The 23,337-nt window shown below is 65.8% G+C and overlaps 6 protein-coding genes across 6 annotated transcripts; 5 read left to right on the plus strand and 1 right to left on the minus strand.

Moving 5' to 3' along the window:
- Positions 1-766: 766 nt before the first annotated feature.
- Positions 767-1,700, plus strand: EMIHUDRAFT_111649 (hypothetical protein; the record flags this gene model as incomplete). Its single annotated transcript, XM_005786031.1, has 2 exons — positions 767-1,318; positions 1,503-1,700. 2 exons carry the CDS (start codon positions 767-769, stop codon positions 1,698-1,700), a joined length of 750 nt encoding a protein of 249 aa, XP_005786088.1.
- A 1,721-nt stretch (positions 1,701-3,421) lies between these two features.
- Positions 3,422-4,842, minus strand: EMIHUDRAFT_229385 (hypothetical protein; the record flags this gene model as incomplete). The annotated part of the gene is made up of 3 exons (XM_005786032.1): positions 3,422-4,027; positions 4,059-4,632; positions 4,838-4,842. The coding sequence occupies 3 exons, from the start codon at positions 4,840-4,842 to the stop codon at positions 3,422-3,424; spliced, it is 1,185 nt and encodes a 394-aa protein (XP_005786089.1).
- A 7,634-nt stretch (positions 4,843-12,476) lies between these two features.
- Positions 12,477-12,984, plus strand: EMIHUDRAFT_363818 (hypothetical protein). Its single transcript, XM_005786033.1, has one exon. The coding sequence runs from the start codon at positions 12,557-12,559 to the stop codon at positions 12,869-12,871; it is 315 nt and encodes a 104-aa protein (XP_005786090.1). The 5' UTR covers positions 12,477-12,556; the 3' UTR covers positions 12,872-12,984.
- A 2,063-nt stretch (positions 12,985-15,047) lies between these two features.
- On the plus strand, positions 15,048-15,863 carry EMIHUDRAFT_229391 (hypothetical protein; the record flags this gene model as incomplete). Its single annotated transcript, XM_005786034.1, has 2 exons — positions 15,048-15,638; positions 15,705-15,863. 2 exons carry the CDS (start codon positions 15,048-15,050, stop codon positions 15,861-15,863), a joined length of 750 nt encoding a protein of 249 aa, XP_005786091.1.
- A 2,376-nt stretch (positions 15,864-18,239) lies between these two features.
- EMIHUDRAFT_229392 (hypothetical protein) lies at positions 18,240-18,717 on the plus strand (the record flags this gene model as incomplete). The annotated part of the gene is made up of 2 exons (XM_005786035.1): positions 18,240-18,532; positions 18,609-18,717. The coding sequence occupies 2 exons, from the start codon at positions 18,240-18,242 to the stop codon at positions 18,715-18,717; spliced, it is 402 nt and encodes a 133-aa protein (XP_005786092.1).
- A 1,151-nt stretch (positions 18,718-19,868) lies between these two features.
- EMIHUDRAFT_313952 (hypothetical protein) lies at positions 19,869-22,957 on the plus strand (the record flags this gene model as incomplete). Its single annotated transcript, XM_005786036.1, has 10 exons — positions 19,869-19,988; positions 20,062-20,493; positions 20,635-21,195; positions 21,262-21,321; positions 21,477-21,801; positions 21,875-21,989; positions 22,086-22,181; positions 22,230-22,329; positions 22,377-22,574; positions 22,658-22,957. 10 exons carry the CDS (start codon positions 19,869-19,871, stop codon positions 22,955-22,957), a joined length of 2,307 nt encoding a protein of 768 aa, XP_005786093.1.
- Positions 22,958-23,337: the final 380 nt, after the last annotated feature.

Genomic DNA, 23,337 nt, shown 5'->3' on the forward strand with positions numbered 1-23,337 from the left:
GGGGGGCTGCCTTTGGGGTGGCGGAGGCTGCCTTTGGGGTGGCGGTGGCGGTGAGGCGGTACGGCTGTCCCTCGGCAGGAGCCTCAGATCCTGACCCAGTCGGCCGAGCAGCTGCAGCTGCGGGTGGAGCTGTGGACGGGCGTGCTCGGGGGGGCGCCGTCCGACTTGTCGAGCGTGCCGCACCTCTTCACCTCCGACCTCGGCCGCACCGTGCTGCTGCGGCACGCCTACTGCCTCGCCACGGGCAAGGTCGACGTGCTGCCCACCGATCTGCTGCTCAAGGACACGCCCTCCTTCTGCTCGGCCGTGGTGGGCTGCACCGAGGAGGAGCTGCGCGCCTTCGAGGCCGAGGGGAAGCACCTGCAGCTCTTCGCTGCAATCTGAAGACGACGCACGGCGCCCGCGTGCTGCAGATCCCATAGAAAAGAAAAGACAGAAAAAGCGCGACTTCGGGAGCACTTCATGAGTGCGGCGGTCGTCAGCAACCGCAGGCGGCAGGGGTCCGCACGCGCCCGCGCCCGGCGCCGCGGGGTCCGGCCGGGGAGCTAACCGAAAGGCGAAGCGCACCGACCTCCCCCCGCAGCGCGCCGCGCCCGGCGCCGGTCCCGGAGTCCCCCTTCGCGCATTTCGTGCGAAAATCGCGCACATCGAGTACTCTGCCGGCGGCCGTCCTCGGTCCTGCCCGACTCGAGAGAGACACCGCGATTGACACGGCTATTGCCGCAGCCGCTTTCAGAGCTGCTAGCAGCGCGGAGCGCCACGACCTATGAGCCTGCTGTGGTCCCGGTCAAGCCGTGGCATCCGATGGAGCGTTGCAACCGCGCAGCGCGCGCGTGAGATCGCGCTCGCCGGCTCCGATATGCTCATGAGAGCACGCGTCGCCGGCCGCAGCCCGGATGCCATCCGCAACGTGGGCGCTTGCTGCGTGCGTCTCGAGCTGCTTGGCACCAAACTGCAGCCGGGAGGGTGGACGGTCGGCCTGCGGGCGCCACAGGCTCGAGGCGATGGGTTTGTTGCTGCGATTGGCGGCGCACCCGGCGACCACCGCCGCGGCATCCTTGACGCGCTGGTGATGGCGCGTCACTGCGAGGGCGGCGATCAGGTCACTTTTCTCGGCGAGGACGCGCTCGAGCGATGGCTCCCGCTCGGGGCGGTGGTCGAGATTTCCCCGATCTGGCAGGAGACGGACTTCTTCGATTTGCATCGCCAGTTCCGCGCCATCGACACAGACGGCTCCGGAGAGATCGACGCGGCGGAGGTGGGGCAGCTGCTGCGGCGGGTCCTGGGCGAGGAGCCGAGCGAGGAGCAGGTTGCGGAGGTCCTCTCCGCCGCCGACAGAGACGGCAGCGGGACCATCGACTACGGCGAGTTTTGTGAGAGGGCCTTCTTTGAGGCGCGCCCGAGATTCGCCGAGATGGGGCCAGATGATGGGAGAGAGGCCCTGCTTTGATGCTCTGTGCGCTCACCGGGGCTGTTCACAGTTCAACACTGGAATTCTTTAGGCACGTCTGAGCGCGAGGCTGCACGAGCTGTCCGAGCGGGCGGCGGAGCGGCTGAGGGTGCTGCACGCGGGCGAGCCGTGGAAGGGTGCCCTCACCGCCGCGGAGGGCAGCTTTGCGGCCCTCGTCGGCGGCACTGGGCTGGAGGATGGCTGCGGGGAGGCGTCGGAGGGCGCGGCGGGGATGGGAGGGGATGGTTGAAAAAACCCGTGCGCGTGGTGGCGACCGCGTGAGATCGTGACCCCAAGGCGAGGATTCTTTTGATACAAAACCATAAGATGACACACCCACCAGGCCTGGTGCCACCAGCCACCAGGGGCAGGGCACCCCACTGATCACACTGTGTCCTCTCATTCTCGGTTGCTCCATGTGCCAGGGTAGGCTCCGCCCCAGTGTGATTCAATGGTTGGGTAGTAGGGCTAGAGGGTCGCTCTACACTTAGCCTCTGCAGCGAGCGAGCGCTCAACTTAGCCCCCGCACGGAGCCGGGCTCAGACTTAGACGCTGTATGGTCGGGGGCCATGAACTTAGACGACATAAGGCCAACTCCGGGTAAAACCCGGGTATACCTGCAAAAGTCCAGGTTTACCCGAAAAATACCTGGACGCGGTCCCGACTAGCGTATGCCGCGCACGACGCCATATCGCCGTCTCCCAGGGCCAGTGCGCTACTTGCGGCGCGCAACGCCTGCTCAAGTACGCGCACCCGTACCATGTGCTGCCGCTATGCGTGCCTTAAGGCGGCTGCGGCGAAGCGGCGGGCGCGGCATGCCGATGGCAGTGCGGACGATGCGGTTGCGATGTGTTCTGCTTCAAGATCGTGGCGGTGCTTGGCATGCACTTCTGCGATCCCAATCAGCTCATCGCAACGAAGCAGCGCAACAAGCTGGCTGCTGCCAACAAGGCCCTATGCTACCTCACGCGCGGATCGTTCAAAGAGGACCAGCATACACAGGCTTCTCTGACATGCGTTTGTTTGAGCTTGAGGCTATTTGTGAGAACTATTTGGCTAGATGTCGCCGAAGTGCGCTCAAGAAGCAGCAACGAGAATCGGAAGAGGAGGATGCTGAGGCGGCGATTGCTGAGCATGAGGAGGATCGATCGCCCGCCGCGCAGGCGAAGAAAATTTGGGCGCGAGCGCCGTATATCGCGTGCCATGGCCGACTTAGCCGGTGTAAGAGGCTCCCGCTGATCTTAGACCGCGTAAGCACTCCAGCGTGGCTAGCCACACTTAGACCCGTTAAGCCGCGAGGCTCAGAACTTAGACTACTACCCAACCAGTTGTGATTCGGACTGAGCGACGGCAGGACCCTTTGAAATCATGAATGGCGGCGTCCGGTGAGGCCCCCACGGCCGGGGGTGGTAAGTGGGTGATAGGAGGGCCATAAACGACCATCACATCGGCCACCGGACCCCTCCCCCCCCCCAAACACAGTCCAAACCGGCCCCGGCGGCCGGCGGGACGCACGCCGGCGCAACACCATCAAGCTGCTGTACGGCCCCGGCATCGCCTCCCCTGGCTTAGCTCTCAGTCAAGATATTGTGCACATGGGTGGCCTCTACAATATACTCACTGACACTGAACCTCCCAGAGCTCGTCCCGGTCCGCCACGGCCATCCTCGTCCTCCGCGGCGCCGGCTCCGGCCCCTCCGCCGCACTGTGATGAGCGTCGGCAGGACCCTTTGAAATCATAAATGGCGGCGTCTGGAGAGGCCCCCACGGCCGGGGGCGGTAAGTGGGTGATAGGAGGGTGATAAACGACCATCACACCGGCTACCGGACCCCTCCACCCCCCCAAACACAGTCCAAACCGTGCCGCTCGGCCTCTGAAAGGTTTGGGTGTACGCGTACGACTGGCCGCGCGTCTGCTTCGGGCACAGCTTCGACTTCTTGTCGTAGCCAAGCTTGTCGAGGAGCAGGTCCTTAGGGTAGTGCTTGTGCGCCGTCTTGACGTTCTGCGTTCATGACGGCAAAGAGGCCGATGTCGTACAGCGCGAGGATGCACGGGACAGAGCCAAACCAGCTGTCCGCAATCACCACTCGCCCCCGAGACGCGCACTTTTCCACCAGCCGCAGGGTGAGCGCGACGCTCCTCCACGGTCCGTCTGAGCCGAGCTTTTCCTTCTGCTCGGCGCACTTTGGCTTTGTCGCCATCGCCTTCTTCCCCTCCCACACCTCGAACCAGATGAGGATGCCGCAGATCGCGCAGCAAAGGGTGTGGAGCTCGAGTCCTTTGGGTGTCGGCTTGCGCTGCACCACCATGAAGCCGGGCATGCCACGTCCCAGCCACTTGACCATGCTCTCATCCAAGCACATGACCCAGCCGCACGTCACTGCCGCGAAGAAGGCGTCGCGCAGGGTATCCCAAAACTTGCGGGTCGCATTGAACGGGTCGCTGCTTGAACCGTAGGTTGGCAGCTCGAAGCACGCTTGCATCTGCTTGAACCAAAAGATTCCTCGCTGCGCGCCGGGGTGACCAATCCCAAGCCACGTCTTCAAGTCGTAGGTCGGGCCGAAGCCGTCGCTTGGCTCGTCAGCAAAGAACTGCTCGCCCCCCCACCGTGAAGAAGGCGAGCATGTACATCCAGCATCCGATCCACTGGAGCACGTCATTGGTGGTGACGAACCAGTTCTTGTAGTTGAGGTCGTTGCCCTCGGTCCACCGCGCCCGGCCGTTCGCCTGCATCTGCTCGGCGAGCTCGCCAATGTACTCCATCGGGAGGAAGTGCTTGGCGTAGTCGAGGAGCGACGACGCGGGGTTGAGCTGTTCCAGCCGCGGGCCAAAGTCGTCTCCACCCTCCCTGTCGCGCGCGCAGAACTGGCGGAGGTCGTTCTCCTTCCAGGCAGCGGTGTCGCCGTTCTCCTCGCCGTCGTCGTGCTCCTCGGCGAGCTCGCAGTCGCTGTCGTCGCTCTCCTCGAGGTCAGGAATGCGCGCGCCGTCAGGCTGCTCGTCGTCGTCGGGCTCACCCGCAGCAGCAGGTGCAGCCGCCGCAGGAGCCTCCGCAGCGGCTGGGGCGGCTCTGCCGCCGCGCCGATACGGCGGGAGGAGCTCGACACCGAGCTGGGGGCCGACCCGGTCGGTGTCGTCGTCGGCGGTTCCAAGCTCCGCTTGCACGACCGGCGGCGGCAACGTGCTTGGGCCAGCTGCACCTGGGGCCGGCGCCCGCTGGAACCTTCCGGTAGATGCTGCCGCGAGTAGTATCGCCGCCGGGCTCGGCGCCGCCGCGGCGGCAGCGGGCTTCTTTCCCTTTGCCTTTGCAGCCTTTGGGGGCATCTGACGCTCGACTCGACCGGTCGGTCACGGGCGCAGTCAAAGCTGTCACGGGTCAGCGAGTCAACGACATGGTGACGACACGATCGAAGGCGAAGCATGAAGCCCCGCAAGGCGCTGCCGCGCCTCAAGGCGCGCCTCTGCCGCACGCGCTCACATCATGCACCGCGCGCCGCCGAGCAGGACGTGCCGTCCGTTTCAGTCCATCGCCCCATTCGCCCGCCGACAACAGTTGAGCATGATCTCCGCCATTGCTCCGTTTCTTTTTTCACGCCTTCACGCGCGCGCAGGCGCCCCCGACTGTACTGAGCGCACCCCCCACCGTCCCCTGCCAGGCCCAAGCACGCCGCAGGCTCCGGTGAGGCCGCCTGGGGAGCGCAGGAGGTCTCCCCGCCTCCGCGACCCAGTGCACGATACGCCAGGCGTACACAAGTCCAAGAACAAGCCCCGGCCGCCGCGGTGGAGCTCCTACACCGACTCCGACGGTGACCACCACCCCTCCCCGGTCTTTTAGGGAGCGGGTCCGCTCCAGTCCAGGTCTGCCCTGTGTCTAGGGAGCTGTGGGCGGGGGCTAGGGGCCATTGCAGGCGCGGGGCGGGGACAGTTACTTCTCAAAGTAAGTAGTTACTTCAGGAAGTACAGGCCTTGTCAGGTTCTCGCTCATCCACCCACCCTCCTCGACCTTCCCGACGATACCAGCGGGCCCGCCTCCACCTAGAAGACTGGTGCTGGGGGGTGGGTGTTCCCTGCTTCCGGCTACTGCATATACCTGAGCTAGGGCCTGAGAGGCCTCGCTGGAGCCGAGGCATAGCGGCGTGATTTCGGACCTCCACCACCCTCGTCATGTCCCGGGCTGTGTGGCCTCAACCCTAGCCGGCCCGCTGTTCCTAGGGTTGCGCGAGCTGTCCGAAGCTGTCACAGCTAGGGTTGCAAGACCTCAAAAGCCGGCCATCCACCACCCGAAAATGGCCGCCCTCCCCTCCAGAGCGCCGCCACAGCCGTCGTGCAAAACGGCCCAACCACCGACACGACCGCCACCGTCCGGCGGCAAGGCATACGCTCTGAGGCCGTAGAATGGGTACGGCTGCATCTAGCTCTTTGCGCGGGTCAAGTGTACCTGGTCTCCCCTTGATGGTCCTAGGCGGGCTTCTTCACAGGAGTCGATCTTGGAGAGGGGCAGTGCTCACTCTGCACTCTCTGGTCGGCCTGCTGTATCGACCCGTCGTGGCTTCACATCTACCTCGTGCCAGCGGCTCTCCTCGGCACCAGAGCGCTCCATCGAACGCCAGAGCCTGTCCTGGGGCGGGTCCCCACGCCCTTACAATCATACGCATAAAAAAAACCGGACTCAATCGATTGTACTGCGGTGGTGTGAGTGAATGCACCATGAGCAAAAACCTGACTTGGCCTGCGTTCAACGCGACCCGAGGGCATCTCCCACACTGCCGCACGCTAGCTACACTCACGATCCCCACAGGACATTCGGTTACTCCAGCGGGCCGGGACGGGTGTCCCCCGTCGGGAACTGCCTGCCCTGTCATCAAGAGCGCTATTTAAAAGGTGATCAGCGCTGTGGCACCTTCTTTCCGTTGCCTCACCAGCTCTTTCGTGCCGTCCCCGCACGGCAGGGCTTCGCGTGGAAAATCACATCCTCGCGATTCTCGGGCTTTGGCTGCCAGCGGATGTGGCTGGCGCAAATACACTCCGAATTACCGCATATGTGAGTAGCCTCGTGGTCTTTGCTCGGCGGAGGCCCGTGGACAGCCGCACATATCCAGCGGTGCAGTCGGACTATGCGAAGGCGGCCTGACCCTGTGCGCGGCCAAGTCAAGTCTTTCCGCGTCTTCTTCATGCCTGACGGCGGGTGGGTGCGCCGTCCTTGCACGCGTATGTAGGAGCGCTTGCCGTACCGCTCCTTGCTCTTCCAGACAACAAAGGATCCTGCAGCTTTGGCCGCATCTGGGATCACACACGAGTCGGTGAGGCGCGTGCCGCCCTTGATCGAGTCGAGGCTCATCGCCCGATCCAGCAGAGCGCCGCCCCCGGTGACCCAGCCGAGCACCGCACGGAGGGTGTCTGCGGCGGGAAAGCCTTTGGCATCGAGCAGGCGTACGCGGCGTGCGCCGCGTGCCATCTACACGGTGTTTAAAAGCGGCGATCGCGGATATTCGAAGCTCGTTTTCTTTTTCTCGCTACGGCGTGTCACTGGTGACGAACCCCTGCTCCTTGGTGCTCTCGATGGCTGCGAAGCGGCGGCGGCTCGACATGGAGTCTCTGGCGCTCGAAGAGAGCGTTCAAAAGCGCATTGCTGCGTCGTATCTGATCAACTTTCGAGAGTACAGTCCGGCCGAAGCCGCCGCGGCCACCGGCTACACGCGAGCATCAGATGCAGCACTTTGGGCAAAGCGCCTGCGCTCTGCGTGCACGCCATACAAGCAATGGGGTAAGAGGCGCGGCCCTGCGCCCATCATGACCGAGCAGGACGCGGATGCGCTGGGCGAGGCGCTCTATGACGATCCAATGGGCACGGGCGTCGGCCGCGTGGCGTCCACTCTCAACATGCCTGACGTGAGCACGTCCACTTTATACCGCGGGCTGATTGCGCACGATTGGCGCGTTCAGCCGCCCGTGGGCGACCTTGGGCTGGAGAATGACGCGCCAAGAAGGCAGATACGTCTCGAATTCTGCAAGAGGGCCGCTCGACGCTCGCTTCACGTGAAGGGAACCTTCTCCGACTCAAAGTACTTTGGTGGCGGCGGCTCTTTTGTGCCAAATCCCTACGGCAAGAAGTGGGCGCGAGACGGCAAGCCCCGGTGCATAGATCTACGCAAAGCGTCCTTCAAACAGCACGTGTACGCCGCCATCACGCCGTACGGCGCGTCCGACATCTACTTTGCTACCGGGACTACCGGCATCGCGCACGGCTACTTGAAGGAGCGCAACGTGAAGAAGTCCGCGCTGAAGGCGGCCGCCCAGGCACTTGGCCTCGACGTGTCGGGAACAAAGGCCTCGATCATGGAGCGCCTCTTGCAGCATGCGGGCGGCGATCCGGACAACCCCAGCCTCGTCGCCCATCTGGGCTCACGCCCCATCCGGCCGGGCGTCGGAAACGAGGAATATGTGGATATTTTGCTTGGCCACGGACCGTACAGTGGCCAGAAGGGGCTCCTGCGGGATTGCCAGGATAGATTTGCGGGGACTCGGTACGCAGACAGCTGGTGGTGGCAGCAGGATGGCGCGAGCGTGCACACGCAAGGCCACACCGCGAGGGGCGAGGCGACGGCCGAGGCGATCAAGTCGGTGGCGCCGAACCAAACCACGGACTGGCCGTCACGGTCGCCTGATTTGTCGTTGATTGAAAGCACTTGGGCATACGCCGAGCGGCTGCTGTGGACCGATTACAGAGACCAGTGGACCGACGCGGCTTCGATGCGCGAGGCGCTGAAGAAGCTCTGGCGTGAGCGCATCACGCCAGAGTACTGTAAGAACTTGTTCGGCTCGTGGGAGGGGCGGCGGCGGGGGTGTATCGAGGTGGGCGGCGGGAAAGTGAAGGGGCGTTAGTGTGATTCACGCATGCTCTCATGACAGCTGTAAAAATTCCGCCTCCCATGGTATGCGACAGCAAGAGCGATGTGTGTTCTGCCGCCTCACCAGTGACCGAGCGGGGGGCCGAGGGGCGGAGAGCTCAAGGTGGCGACGGAGCGCCGACGGCGGCGATGGTTGCGCTTTCGGATCAAAGCTGCGGCATGTGTGCTGGAGAGGGGGCGCCTCCCGTCCACCGGGTGCGATCCGGGTCGGCTATCGACTCGCTCTTGCGTCGCGGCGCTTTGCTACGGTGCTTGGCGGGAGTCAGGGTGCGACGCCGAGCCCTCTCGCTCTGAGCGTCGAGGATCGGAGTCAAGCCTGACGGTTCACGCTCTCTCCTCCCGCACAGAGTTCGCATTTACGGCCGTGGCGCCGCTACTACCCACCATGACGACGGTGGGGTCGGGGGTGGCGATCGGTAGTCCGGCCATCTCGAGTGCTGGTGGCGGCCGATCCGGTCTCGAGGGGCCGAGAGCTCAAGGTGGCGACGGAGCGCCGACGGCGGCGATGCGCTTTCGGATCAAAGCTGCGGCATGTGTGTTGGAGAAGGGGCGCCTCCCGTCCACCGGGTGCGATCCGGGTCGGCTATCGACTCGCTCTTGCGTCGCGGCGCTTTGCTACGGTGCTTGGCGGGAGTCAGGGTGCGACGCCGAGCCCTCTCGCTCTGACCGTCGAGGATCGGAGTCAAGCCTGACGGTTCACGCTCTCTCCTCCTTCACAGAGTTCGCATTCACGGCCGTGGCGCCGCTACTACCCACCATGACGACGGTGGGGTCGGGGGTGGCGATCGGTAGTCCGGCGATCTCGAGTGCTGGTGGCAGCCGATCCGGGCTCGAGCGGGGCGGAGAGCTCAAGGTGGCGACGGAGCGCCGACGGCGGCGATGCGCTTTCGGATCAAAGCTGCGGCATGTGTGCTGGAGAGGGGGCGCCTCCCGTCCACCGGGTGCGATCCGGGTCGGCTATCGACTCGCTCTTGCGTCACGGCTCTGTTGCTACGGTGCTTGGCGGGAGTCAGGGTGTGGGACGCCGAGCCCTCTCGCTCTGAGCGTCGAGGCTCGGAGTCAAGACTGACGGTTCACGCTCTCTCCGCCCGCGCAGTGTTCGCATTCACGGCCGTGGCGCCGCTACTACCCACCATGACGACGGTGGGGTCGGGGGTGGCGATCGGTAGTCCGGCGATCTCGAGTGCTGGTGGCGGCCGATCCGGGCTCGAGCGGGGCCGAGAGCTCAAGGTGGCGACGGAGCGCCGACGGCGGCGATGCGCTTTCGGATCAAAGCTGCGGCATGTGTGCTGGAGAGGGGGCGCCTCCCGTCCACCGGGTGCGATCCGGGTCGGCTATCGACTCGCTCTTGCGTCACGGCTCTGTTGCTACGGTGCTTGGCGGGAGTCAGGGTGCGACGCCGAGCCCTCTCGCTCTGACCGTCGAGGCTCGGAGTGAAGACTGAGGATTTACGCTCTCTCCTCCCGCGCAGTGTTCGCATTCACGGCCGTGGCGCTGCCACTACCCACCATGACGACGGCGGGGTCGGGGGTGGCGATCGGTAGTCCGGCCATCTCGAGTGCTGGTGGCGGCCGATCCGGGCTCGAGCGGGGCCGAGAGCTCAAGGTGGCGACGGAGCGCCGACGGCGGCGATGCGCTTTCGGATCAAAGCTGCGGCATGTGTGCTGGAGAGGGGGCGCCTCCCGTCCACCGGGTGCGATCCGGGTCGGCTGTCGACTCGCTCTTGCGTCACGGCTCTGTTGTCACGGTGCTTCCCTGGAGTCAGGTTGGACGGCCACTCTCGCGGCACCCTTGCACATGGGCGGCTCCGCTCAGCCCGGGAGAGACGTGCCCCAATCGGCATGCGCGTATTATTCGCACGCCATACGCTACATCCACCGCCACCGGATCGAGCGGCTGCTTCCACACGCCCTGGAAAGCTCACCTTACGTCCGGCTGCAAAGCTGCCGTTTTCAGTGCGATGACAAGTGGCCGCCACTCTAGATAGGATCTTGCTCTCCCTGCTCACGAGCTTCTCTTCACTGCGCCACTCTTGGCATGTGGCAAGCACCCGCCCCGGTGGTGCCCCTGGGAGGAAGAAGAAACCGAGACGACTCATGGCCTGCCGCTGCGAGACCGTTTCTGAAAGTGAAACGCAGGCCTTGTCAGGTTCTCGCTCATCCACCCACCCTCCTCGACCTTCCCGACGATACCAGCGGGCCCGCCTCCACCTAGAAGACTGGTGCTGGGGGGTGGGTGTTCCCTGCTTCCGGCTACTGCATATACCTGAGCTAGGGCCTGAGAGGCCTCGCTGGAGCCGAGGCATAGCGGCGTGATTTCGGACCTCCACCACCCTCGTCATGTCCCGGGCTGTGTGGCCTCAACCCTAGCCGGCCCGCTGTTCCTAGGGTTGCGCGAGCTGTCCGAAGCTGTCACAGCTAGGGTTGCAAGACCTCAAAAGCCGGCCATCCACCACCCGAAAATGGCCGCCCTCCCCTCCAGAGCGCCGCCACAGCCGTCGTGCAAAACGGCCCAACCACCGACACGACCGCCACCGTCCGGCGGCAAGGCATACGCTCTGAGGCCGTAGAATGGGTACGGCTGCATCTAGCTCTTTGCGCGGGTCAAGTGTACCTGGTCTCCCCTTGATGGTCCTAGGCGGGCTTCTTCACAGGAGTCGATCTTGGAGAGGGGCAGTGCTCACTCTGCACTCTCTGGTCGGCCTGCTGTATCGACCCGTCGTGGCTTCACATCTACCTCGTGCCAGCGGCTCTCCTCGGCACCAGAGCGCTCCATCGAACGCCAGAGCCTGTCCTGGGGCGGGTCCCCACGCCCTTACAATCATACGCATAAAAAAAACCGGACTCAATCGATTGTACTGCGGTGGTGTGAGTGAATGCACCATGAGCAAAAACCTGACTTGGCCTGTAACTCCTTCAGATAGACACCAACACTCCAGAGGGCTGGGATTCGGCGGAGTGAGGTGGGTCATCGCCGACCGAGCGCCTGGTCGTGCGGATCTTCCCAACACTAGATCTAGGGCTGGGATTCGGCGTGAGTGGCAGGTGGGTCATCGCCGACCGAGCGCCTGGTCGTGCGGTTCAGCCCCAAAGAGCTCTACGATGAAGTTCGGGGCCACGCTCAAGGCGCTCGCCGCGAGTGACGCCAACGCTCGAGGCGCCTTCGACTACAAAGGCCTGAAGAAGCGTATCAAGCGGCTCCGCCTCGAGGAGGACGCCGCGGCGCGGCAGGCCGCACTGCGGGAGATGCATGGCGTCATCGTGGCCGAGGTCTCGCGCGTCAACCAGGAGCTCTCACACCGGCGGGCAAACCTCGACTGGGTCGGGGGGGGCGTCCTTCCGCTCGAGTCCTCGCCCGGCGCGCAGGCCCTCCGCGAGTTTGCAGAGCTCAACGCGACGGCGGTGCGCAAGGGCGTCAAGAAGTTGGACAAGGCGCTCACGGACGCGGAGCGGCTCGAGGTGCTCGGCTGGCGCGACTCGAGGCCGGTTCGCATCGCCGATCCGATGGACGTTTCGCGGTCGGGCGCGACGGTCGGCGGGCTCGTCCGCGTGCTGCAGGACAGCGAGGCGCGAGCGCGGATGCCGCTCGAGGAGCTGGGGCGCGGCGCCTTTGCGACCGTGCACGCCCTCGCGCCGGGCGTCAAGCTGCACCACAGCGGGAGCTGGGCCGGCGGGGTGGACGCCGAGAAGGGCGGCGCCGGCCCCTCGGTGGCGATCAAGCACGGTCACTGGAGCTCGCAAGCAGCCTTTGAGAGGGAGGTGGCGCTGCAGCGGGCGGCGGCCGGGGCGGGCGTGGCGCCGTGCGTCTACTTTTCGCGGTGGCTGGGCGGGCCGCTGGGCAAGAACGGGGTCGTGGGGATGGCGAGGCTCACCTCGCCCTCCTTCTTCCGCTGGCTCTGCTGGGAGACGAGGGAGCTCGCGTCTGCAAAGGCGCGCGGCGGGTGGCTCATCCACCCGTCCCTCAGCAAGCAGCCGATCGTCTGCACGTGGCGGGCGGAGGCGAGCCCCCGCCCCCTCTCCGACCCCTTCCCCCCCGCCTCCTCCCAACACGATTTCTCCGTGCTGACGTACAACGTGTGCTGGGAATGTGTGAGCGGCCCTGCTTCCGACCCGTGCCTCGTTGCGCCCTCCCCGCGCTTAGGCGCGGCGCCTCTTGGCGGTGCTGCGGTCGCTCAACATCGCGCACCGAGACGGGCACGAGATGAACCTGATGTTTCACGTGCTGGATGTCAACCACTACGAGCCTCCCACCGCAGACTCCTCCGCCGCCGAGGTGGCCGCCGCCCAGGAGGCCAAGGCGCGCATCCTCACTGCGATCCGCAAGGGGCCGGGCGCGGCACACGCGCGGCTCTTTGTCATCGACTTTGGGCGCGCAAAGACGGTCCGAGGGCGGCTCGGCTGGGCGATCGAGTACTTGGTGAGCGGCCGACGGCTGCCCGACCCGGAGCAGCACCGGCAGACCCCGATGCGCGCGCGCCAAACCGGGGAGCAGGGGAAGGGCAGGGGGGGCGTTTGAGCTGGGCTCTGCATCGTTGTCTGCTCCCTGAGCTGAACGAGCATGCGCATGTGACGGTGTCGCTCGCGGCCTCTGTGTGTCTCGTTGAAACACATACCTCTGCAGCGGCTCTCTCTGGCTCCGCGCACCTGCGTAGAGCTAAAGCCGTAGAGACATATGGACGTCGACCTGGCGCCTCGCGTGCGTCGGGCCTCGCACACACACGTCGTCTGCCCTCTCTCTCCGCCCCCCCGCGCACCGGCGGTTGGCCAAAGAGGCAAAGTACTAGTATACAGGGGGGGGGCCGTTTCCGCGATCGCGATCGGGGCCCGACCCCAGACTGAGCCGCAAAAAGCACAAAAACAAAAAGATCAGCAATTGAGCAATTTTCGACACTCGAGGGCGCGCGAGGGGCGGCCGCAAATTTTGAGGTAGATTTTGTGATTGTCAAACCAACGCGTGTGTTAAGTCTCGTGTGTTGCCACATGATAGAGAGCATAACCGTACAGAGCTACAGACGGCGAACACCCAACACACACCGACACACGACATCCCACCACTCCAACCCACCACTCAACACAGGACGCGTTCACCTCCCCACACACGGCTTTGGGCTTACCACGCGTGTTAAGAGCAAAAAGAGGATAGAGGTGGCTCTGGCGCTCTGAGGCGGCATTTGGCCTTGGGGTCAGCGTGCGGGGGGCTGAGTCTTACTCGTCGGCGCTCGGGCCAGATCCCAGCGCAGAACTCTGCAACACTTGGTACAGACACAACAAGACTAACCCTAACCCTAACCCTAACCCCAACACCCTAACCCTAACCCTACTACCCCGCCCATAAAGCATAAACCCAACCCCCACCTCCCACTCCACTAAAAGAGGGACCCCCGTGCCGCTGCAACCCTGCATGCTGCAATCTCTTAAATGGCAATTTAAGCCCCCAAAACTCCTCATTTCTTAAAATGCAACCCCAGCTGCAGGCGGTATACTCCTATAGCTATACACGATGTACCCATCCTCGTATCGGCCCGATTTTTAACTTAGTTTAACTATCGCGTTCAGTACTTGCGCCTCCTCAGAACCGCCTAGGGGTACCCTAAGCCCAGCTCCTCCTTGAGCTCCACCAACTTCATCGCCACCAGATCCTTTTGGACCTTTTCGCATCGCCGCCGCCGCAAAAACCTCCGGGCTCAGCCTCGTGCTCAGCAGTGCCCGCACGCCCGCGGCTGCGACGGTGAATTCATGAGAAATTGCTACGACTCTCTGGCGACAACGCTACCTCCTCGTGAGACATTCAACATTCACAAGCGCACCGGCGAAGCCTGCAGTGCATTTGAGAAATGCAAAAGCCGAGACGACCAAAGTGGAAAAATCGCACTCTCCCCTGACCCTCGATCAAAAGCGTAAAAGCACCCGAGGCTCCATCCAGAAGGCGGGGTTGCTCGGGTCGGGGTGGGGTGTGGGGTGGGCGCCGGAGTGGGAGTCGTGTGAGACTACTCTATGGTGGGGGCAGCCGTCGCCCACGCATACGCGAATTCTTTCGCGGGGGACCACAAATTCTTCTTTCGAAAGGCACGGCGCTTGTCGAAAGGCCGGGGGGGCGTTCACCTCGACAATATTCAGACAAGCTCTCGACAATGAGTTCGCCTGCAACAAACGCGTGCAACACAACCTGTACGGTTCAGGCGACGTGCGGTGAGCTGAACACCGTCGGTCTTCTCTACTGCGGGGACGTCGATAAAATGTGCCCGGGCGCGTGCACCGGATGCTGTACCGCCCAGCCTCCATCTGCACCGCCTTCACTGCCTCCGCCCTCGCCGCCCGATGCACCGCCACCGCCACCGCCACTCTCTCCTCCACCGCCACCGGCGCTGCCGCCTCCGCCTTTGCCGCCACCGCCAACGCCACCGCCGTCTCCGCCGCCGCCGCTCTCGCCTCCACCGCCGCCTCTGCCGCCGCCACCTTTGCCGCCGCCACCACCGTCGCGGCCGCCATCGATGCCGCCGCCACCGCCGCCCTCTATGCCGCCGCCGCCCTCTCCGCCGCCGTCTTCCCCGCCCTCTCCGCTGCCGCCCTCGCCGCCACCATCGTCGCCGCCCTCGCCCCCGCCACTTCTGGTGTACCACGGGATCGACGCGGTGGACGAGGTCATCGACGTCCTGACAAGCTCCAACAGCACGGGCGTCGCGGGCGACGGAATGCACCCGGCGACACCTGCCGCCTTCCTCGCGCTCATGGCCTTGGCGCTCTTCGCCTGCTGCCTCCGCTACTGCCGCCGCCCTCGCTCGATCGAGAGGCAGACGATGATTGGACGCGCCGCCGCCCGCTCCGACGGGCGACCCCGCCGGGCGACCCCGCCACGCAGGGCTCACCGGCTCGCCGGCAGTGGCACCGGATCCGGCAGCAGCAAGCAACTCTTCGACACTGCCTTCGAAAGCGCTCTGCGCAGCGGCGGCTTGGGCGGGTGGCCAAAGCCTCTCCGCATCGCTCAGGGGCAGCACCAGCTGCAGGAACAGCTGCAGGACCGCGGCTCGTTCGATTCCTTTGGCGAAGACGGCGGCGGCGACGAGACGCCGCGCACCGGCGGCGGCGCGTTCGATTCCGCAGCCCCGCACGCCGCCGGCGCCGGTGCGGCTCTCCGCCCCGAGCACCGCTCCGGCGGCCGGAGGCGGGGCGGGGCGGACGATCACGCGCTCATCGAGATCTCGCCGTACGACAACACGTCGGGCGTGGGTGTGCATCGGAGCGACAGCGTCGAGAGCCGCCTCAGCGACGAGGCGTCATCCTCCGTCTGCCCCCACCGTCATTACTCATTGTCATTTCCATGTACCATGATATTATGTGGTGATGATTAGGCGTCCACCGTCTGCTCTGCCTGCCCGCTGACGGCGAGCGGCGCTTCCGCCGCGGGCAGCAGCGCGTCCTCGAGGTCGACGCGGAGAGCGTTTGCGGGCAGCGCGGCGCTCGAGATCGACACGGAGAGCTTCACCCTCGAGTCTTGGCTGGTGGAGTGACTTGCACCAGGTGCAGGTCTCCAGCTGCAACCGTGAACCGACGCGCGACTTGAAGCTTTGCTTGTACTCGCGGGCCATCGAGCGCGTGCCTGATCCCGACAGAGGAGAGTGCGCGAGAAGTAGAGTAATGTCCGCTCAGTATCGCGCCACCGTCCGTTTGGCGGTAGCCCGGTAGGTTGGCCACACACAGCAGTGCGTGTGCGAGAGGCTGCGAGCCCGGAGGGTTGAGGGATTCGCGCCCCGCGGTGGAAGCCGGAACGTTCTGCGGGCGGGTTTTCATTTGCGTGAGGCGCGCCGTGTGTGGTGCCAACCCGATATGTACCAGTGCCAATACCAACTAACAACCCACTGGGCACTTCTCACATCTCAGATGCGAGAGGCCGAGACCGAGAGCTTTCAGGTCTTGTACGCTCTGCAAAACCGGCTCGTGGATATATGACTGGTTTTGTCCGCGGGCGCGAGGGCACTGCGGAGGCGGGCGGCGGCGGCGGAGGCGGCTGCAGCAGCACACGGGCCGCGGCGGCGGCGCGCGGACGGTGGCGGCGGCGCGCGGACGGCGGCGGCGACGCGGCGGCACTGCTCCTCTGCTGCTGATGATGACAATGATGCTGCTCCTGCTGCCCCTCCCGCCCGCCAGCTGCCCGCACGCTCGGTGTCATCTCTTCACCTGCACACTGGTCGAGTCATAGGTGCGAGGGGCGTGTGGCATGTCTCGCGAGTCTCGCCAGGGGCGCCTACCAACCTCGCTTGCGAGGGGCGTGTGGCATGTCTTGCGAGTCTCGCGAGGGGCGGGTGGGGTAATTACTTATTAATTAATTAATTATTAATTAATAATCATATAATCATCGGGCGGCGGCGCGGCGCGGCGGCGGGCGGCGCGGAGCGGGGCGGCGAGACCATCTGTGCTGACCGGGGCCTCTGCCCTTTGACGCAGCACAATGGTCGCGCCGCCCTCGACTCAAGGGGCTGCCTTCCACACGTCGCTGCTCAGGCCGGGGGAGGGGGGGAGACCTCCTGTTCCTCGCGGAACGGAAGCAGGCCCCTCCTTGCCCGGTCTGCGATGCAGGGCGGTGGTCGTGCCATCTTCGCGTCGTACTCGAAACCACCACGCCGCAACCGTTGCCGGCGCGCGACACGTTCCCGTAGGCCGGACTGTCCTCGTCGAGAGTGTGTGCCGCCAAGGCGGGACGCACTCAGGGGCAGTGCCGACGGGACGCGGCTCGAAGGGTGTGGCTCCGCAGCGCGGCTGGCACTCGTCGCAGAGGCCTCACCTTCAAAAAGTCGGGCATGGCTCTCCCCGCAACTTTCTCGCTAACACGCGCGCACCGCCGAGACTGGGGCGGGCGCGCTGCGGCCGCACGTCTAACTTCGTCATAGTGCCACGACGTGCGGCCTAGATTTAGCCCACGCGCCTCTGCTCGCAAACACTCACCCTTTGAATCGTCACTGTCCGTGAGTGCGAGATAGGGCTAGCAGTAGGCAGCTAGCCTCTGAGGAGGGCGTCCATAGACACCTCACTAGACCCCACACACGGTCTCGTCCGTGCCTCGCCGGACGGCGAGATTGCTAGAGGTGGAGCAAGCTGCTCTAGCCTCGCATGTTACTCCTGTCGTCTGTTGTGATGTTGTGCCCTGGTTTGTTTCTCTTGGCACCTTGGAGTGCTGGGGGGGGGCGACAGTGAGGACGTGGCCCTGAGTTATGTGTACGCCAACTCAGGGTGTGTGGCAGCCCGCTGGCTGTGTGTCTTGTGAGCCTGTTTGTGTCTGTGTGTCGCTCGTGCGTGCCGTCATCATCTGTCCAGCGTCCACCCATACCGCGTTGGTGTCCAGTCCGAGCCTGGCTGTTCTTCACCTTCCTACATACATACATACCAGCGCTGCTACTCCTCCCCCCAGCGGCGGCGCGGCCCGTCCCGGAAGAGGCGGAGCCGCCCGGCGGCGTGGCGCACGCGGCCGGCGGGGGCTTGGCGCGCGAGGCTGCGCCGGCAGCGAGTGGGGCGGCGGCCGGCGGGCAAAGGCCGAGAAGGGCCGGGCTCACCGCACTGGCCGCCCCGCGTCCCCGCGCGCGCTCCTGCCGCTTCAGCTGACGCGGTGGCGCTCGCCCGCGGTGCCGCCGCGGTGCGGTGCCGTCGCGATGCGCGACGGGCGTATGTATGTATGTAGGAAGGTGAAGAACAGCCAGGCTCGGACTGGACACCAACGCGTTATGGGTGGACGCTGGACAGATGATGACGGCACGCACGAGCGACACACAGACACAAACAGGCTCACAAGACACGGGCGGGCTTGTCTGAAAAAGAAGCGAACTTGGTTTCCCGGCGGCGCGAGGGCGAGCTGCTCGCCTGCAGCGCGCTCGACGACCGAATTCCACTGCCACATGTCCTTTCTCACCATTCTCGGCACCGCTGCCGTCGTTTCGGCCGCGATCTTCATGGAGCTCATCGCGTGCCTCGCCTTCCCAGTCGAGTCGGGAACCGAGTGGCTGCTCCTCCTGCTCCTCGTCCCGCTTGTCCTTGCGGCCATTCCCCTGCTGCTGCTGCGCGCGTGTGCCGGCGACAGCCTGTTCTCAGACACGCCAAAGGGCCGTCACTGGGCGGAGTTTGGCTTCGCCTTTTTTGCGACCGGCATCATCGGGGTGCCATCGCTGCTGCTACTTCGAGGACTGATTCGGTGCCGCGAAACCACTCCCGACCCCCCACCCTCGATGAGTCCAGTGAAGATCCTCGATGACTGTGGATTGCCGCAGGTGGGAGGCCTTCGCCCTCGCCCTCGGCGGCCTCGCCCTGCCCGCCATCACTGCCGCCCTTTCCAGGGTGTGCCAGCGCGCCGACTCCGACCCCTTCAGCTATCGGTAGCCAGGGACCCCCTGTCCACCACTTCTGAGCGCGCCTCGGCCGTCCGTGGCCGGCGCGGCGAGTGCTGCGTCCCTGCTAAGTAGATTGAGCTAAGTAGATTTCATCTCTCGAGCGCCAGCAAAGCTGCCAGTCCTGTGCGTCCCATGGGCGTGGGCGCAGCGGCTCGCACTCCGCACGCTGCAGACTCCACGTTGGCAGCAGCACCTCCTCGGGATAGAGCAGCGGCCTCGTCCAAGCTTGCAGCATGAGCGTGAGCTTGCGCTGAGCAGGTGGGGGGAGGACGCGGCTTCGGCTGTCAAGGCGCGGCGAGAAGAGTAAAGCCACGTAGTCTGCGGGTTGGTCCATGTGGGAGTGGAGCTCTTGAGGTGGCTCCGCCTCGAGGTGGTCCATTGGAGGTGGGCAGCGGCAAATTTGTCAAAGTGGCCGATGAAGGCTCGCAAGACCGACAGTGGATAAAACTTAAAAGCTTCCCTCGTGGTAAGCAAATCCGTGTCGCGCCCACGGTCGACGTGCTCACCCACGTGCACCGCGGACCGGGCCAACGCTTGCACTTTGAATGCCGTGGGGCTCCTGCCCGTGTCCGGGCGTGGAGATGCGCGAGGGTCGCCCCCCCTTGCCCCACCACTTTGTGTGTGTGGAGAAATCTACCTTACCTTACCTTACCTCGACGTGCGGCGAAATCGTCTGGCAGAGAATGGAACGCTGCGCACCTTGCCCAGGCTAAGTGAGAATCAAGCGCGTGCCGTGTGCGCCCCCCCCCCCCCCCCCGGTGGGCGTGGAGGAAAACGGCGTCGCTAAATACCGCGTCGTGAGCGCGGAGAGATGTAATCGAAAATGTTGAAATCTAACCACGAGAACGCGGACAAAGAGGAACGTCGCGCACACCGCGCCTCTGAGAGACCGGGGATCGGTTCCGAGTGTGGACTGGAGTGACACGAGTCCCACAGAGAGCACAGAGTTCTGAGCGCGCGTTTTTTGCGGCGGCACAGAGAGTGCAGATTCCAGATATGTGAGACGACTGCAATCTGCATGTGTTGTGCTTCACCCAGTTCACTGTGCTCACCTGATACAACCCCCTAGTCACAGGCGAGGCGTATCAATTTTTTTTGCGCACGTGCCCAAGCAAGATCGCCGTGAGGCGGTGAGGCCGGATGTGCTACGCTGCCTCCTTCGACGCGCTGCCGCCGTCGCCGCTACGCGTGCTGCTCATCGACAACTTCGACAGCTATACTCAAAATCTCTACCACGCCCTCGCACAGAGCGGCTGCGAGGTGAGCGCGGCTGCCACCGACCCTGCTCTTGCCGCGGCCAGCGTCTGACTCGCCTCCGCCTCCGCCTCTGCAGGTGCTAGTCGTGAAGAACAATCAGTTCGCCAGCTGGGACGCGCTCTGCTCAGCGCTCCCGCCCTTTGCAGCAGTGGTCATATCTCCGGGGCCAGGTAGTCCAGCGAATGCTGCCGACTTTGGCGTCTGCAGCGAGGCCTACGATGCAGGCCTGCCACTCTTCGGCGTGTGCCTCGGCCACCAGGGCCTGGCGCTGTCGGTGGGCGCGACGGTCGGTCTTGCTTCGGAGCCGATGCACGGCCGGCTCTCCGACGTCACCCACGCCGGCTGCGAGCTCTTTGCGGGCCTGCCGCGCTCCTTTCGCGCCGTGCGGTACCACTCGCTTGTCGTCGAGGCGGCGTCGGTGCCGAGCTGCCTCGAGGTAACCGCGTGGACGGCGTCGGGCGAGGTGATGGCCCTCCGGCACCGCTCGCTGCCACAGTACGGCGTCCAGGTGCATTGCTCGACCCGCCCCGCTCCTGCCCCGGCCCTGCTGCCGCCCTGCCGCCCTGCTCCTGCTCCGACTCGTGCCGCCCTGCCGCCGCCTCGCCCGCCCCCGCCTCACCACGTGCCCCCGCCCGCCTCGCGCCCCCAGTTCCACCCCGAGAGCATCTGCACCGAGTACGGAGAGGCGCTCGTCGCCAACTTTGCGCGGCTCGCCGCGAGGAGCGCGGCTCGGAGGGCGCCGATGGCCTCTCCGCGCCTCACGCCGCCCCTCTCGCCGGCGAGCCTCTCGCCGGACAGCCTCTCGCCCAGCAGGGCTGGCACGCCGGACGCCTCGGACGCGCCTCCGGTGCCGCGGCGCCTCGGCGCGCCCCCGCCCGCCGCTCGCCGGCTGCTCGTCTCCGAGGTGGGCGGCGGCCGTTTCCTCGACTCTGCCGCCGTGTTTGAGGCGCTCTTCGGCGCGTTGCCCGTCGCCTACTGGCTCGACTCGAGCTGCTGCTCCTCCTCGGGCGACACGCCGACGGGCGAGCCTGCGCGCGCGCGCTACTCCTACATGGGTGCGTTCGGCGGGCCGCACTCGTCGCTGCTGCGGTGCGGCGCGGGAGGCGGTATCTCGCTCGTGGGGCGCGACGGGGCGGACGAGTCCCTTTCGGGCGGGAGCCTGCTGCAGGCGATGCGGGAGCGGCTCGTGCCGTGGGAAGGCGCAGAGTCGGTCCGCTGGGACGCGGCGCGCGGCGCGCCGGTTGAGGGTCCGGAGGGGCGAGGAGGGGCGGCGCAGGAGCTGCCGCCCTTCCGAGGGGGCTGGGTGGGCTTCTTCAGCTACGAGGCGTGGCGGAGGGTGGGTCCGGAGGGGGCGGCGGCAGCGCGGGACTGCGAGCCGTCCTGCTCAGCCGCGACGCCCGAGGCGCCTCGCTCCCTGTGCACGCCCTCCCCTCCCCTTGCCTGCCCGCCCCCGCCTGGACACGCCGCCGCCCCGCATCCTCCTCGCCGCAGGCGCTCTGGCTCTTCTCGGACCGCTACCTCGCCTTCGACCACGCCGCACGGCGCGTGGTCGCAGTCTGCCTCTGCGACCCCGGCAGGGAGGGGAAAGAGCAGAGCGCGCAGCAGTGGCTGTGGGAGACGGCCGCTGCGCTGCAGCAGCGAGGCCTGTCCGAGAGCGACGCGGCGGGAGGCGGAGCGACGGCGCGACTGCCGCCGGGGGGGGCGGCGGCGGCGTGTCAACCGTTGCACGGGGGGGCGGCGGCTGGCTTCGAGAGCGCGCGTAGCCGCGATGAGTACACGGCGAACATCGAGCGCATCTTCGAGTTGTTGCGCGAGGGTGAGGGCAGGGCGTGTGTGCGAGGGGGCCCAGGGGTGGGCACCACCCCCCCGACAACCCTGCCCACCTCTAGGCGAGTCGTACGAGGTCTGCCTGACGACCCAGTTCCGCGCGCCTCCGCCTCGCGCCGCGCCTCCGCCCTCCCCGCTCGCGCTGCACCTCGCCCTGCGCCGCGTCAACCCGGCGCCGTACGCCGCCTTCTTGCACTTCGACCTGCCGGCCCTCCGACCCGCCCCCCCCGCCGAGGGTGGCGAGCGGGAGGCCGCCGCGGGGGGCGCCTTCAGCGTCTGCTGCTCCTCCCCCGAGCGTTTCTTGCGCATCGGCGCCGACGGCTCCGTCGAGTCGAAGCCGATCAAAGGCTCACGACGTGACGCGCGGGCGTGCCCAGCCCGCCGGCGCGCGCAGAGCTCGAGCCCCTGCGTCTCTAGGGACGATGCCTCGAGGGCCGACGGCCGAGCTCGACGCCGCCAATGCCGAGACCCTGCGCACTTCGCCGAAGGCGCGTTCGCCCACACGCGCGCCCGGTTGGTCTCGCGGCGCCGGTGCTCCATCCCTCGCCCCTCGCTTCCCTTCAGGACCGCGCCGAGAACCTGATGATCGTCGACCTCGTGCGAAACGACCTCGGCCGCATCTGCAGGGTCGGCTCGGTCCGCGTGCCAAAGCTGATGGCCATCGAAACCTACGCGAGCGTCCACCAGCTGGTGTCGACCGTGACGGGCGATCTGGAGGACGGGACAGATGCGCTCGACGCCGCCGCATGCGCTTTCCCGCCGGTACCCCCCCCCCCCACCACCGCCCCACCCCCCCCCAAATCGAGGCGCTGTCCGCCAACTTCGCGCAACGCCCATCGCTGCAGGGCTCGATGACGGGGGCCCCCAAGACGCGCACCCTCCAGATCATCCACGAGCTCGAGCGAGGGGTGCCCCGCGGAGTCTACTCGGGCTCCCTCGGCTTCTTCTCCATCGACGGGGCGTCGGACCTCAACGTCGTCATCCGGACAGCGGTGGTGTCGGCGGAGGGCGTCAGCCTCGGCGCGGGCGGCGCCATCGTGACGCAGTCGAGCCCCGAGGACGAGTGGGAGGAAGTGCTCGTCAAGGCGCGGCCTGTGATCCGCGCGGTCGAGTGCTGGCTGCGGCCCGGCGACGAGGCGTGTTGATATGCTGAGGGCGGCCGCCACCGCCCTAGCCCACCAACACCCTGCACGACCTTGCTGCCTTGTGCCAACCTTGGAACGTCGGCATGCTACAGGACCTTCTCCACAGGACCGGCCAATCAACATAGATAATGACTCACATAAAGTGTGTCATACGCATACGCCCAGAGAGCCTGCTGCTACGCTAGCGTACAGTTCGTTTACCGTGTTTACGCTTACTTGCGCCGGTATCGATGGTCACTGGTGTGCAGTCGTGCGCAGCATATCGCCTGTTCACTCGCGAGCCGCCGTCCCGGGCGCCTGCCTGGCCCAAGGACTCTCACGGACACGCCCCCCCGCGCCCCGGCCTGGCTGCTTTGTGGCGGTTTCGGGGACATCGTGGG

Source organism: Emiliania huxleyi, assembly GCF_000372725.1.
Source record: "Emiliania huxleyi CCMP1516 chromosome Unknown EMIHUscaffold_155, whole genome shotgun sequence".
NCBI classification, from domain to species: Eukaryota; Haptophyta; order Isochrysidales; family Noelaerhabdaceae; genus Emiliania; species Emiliania huxleyi.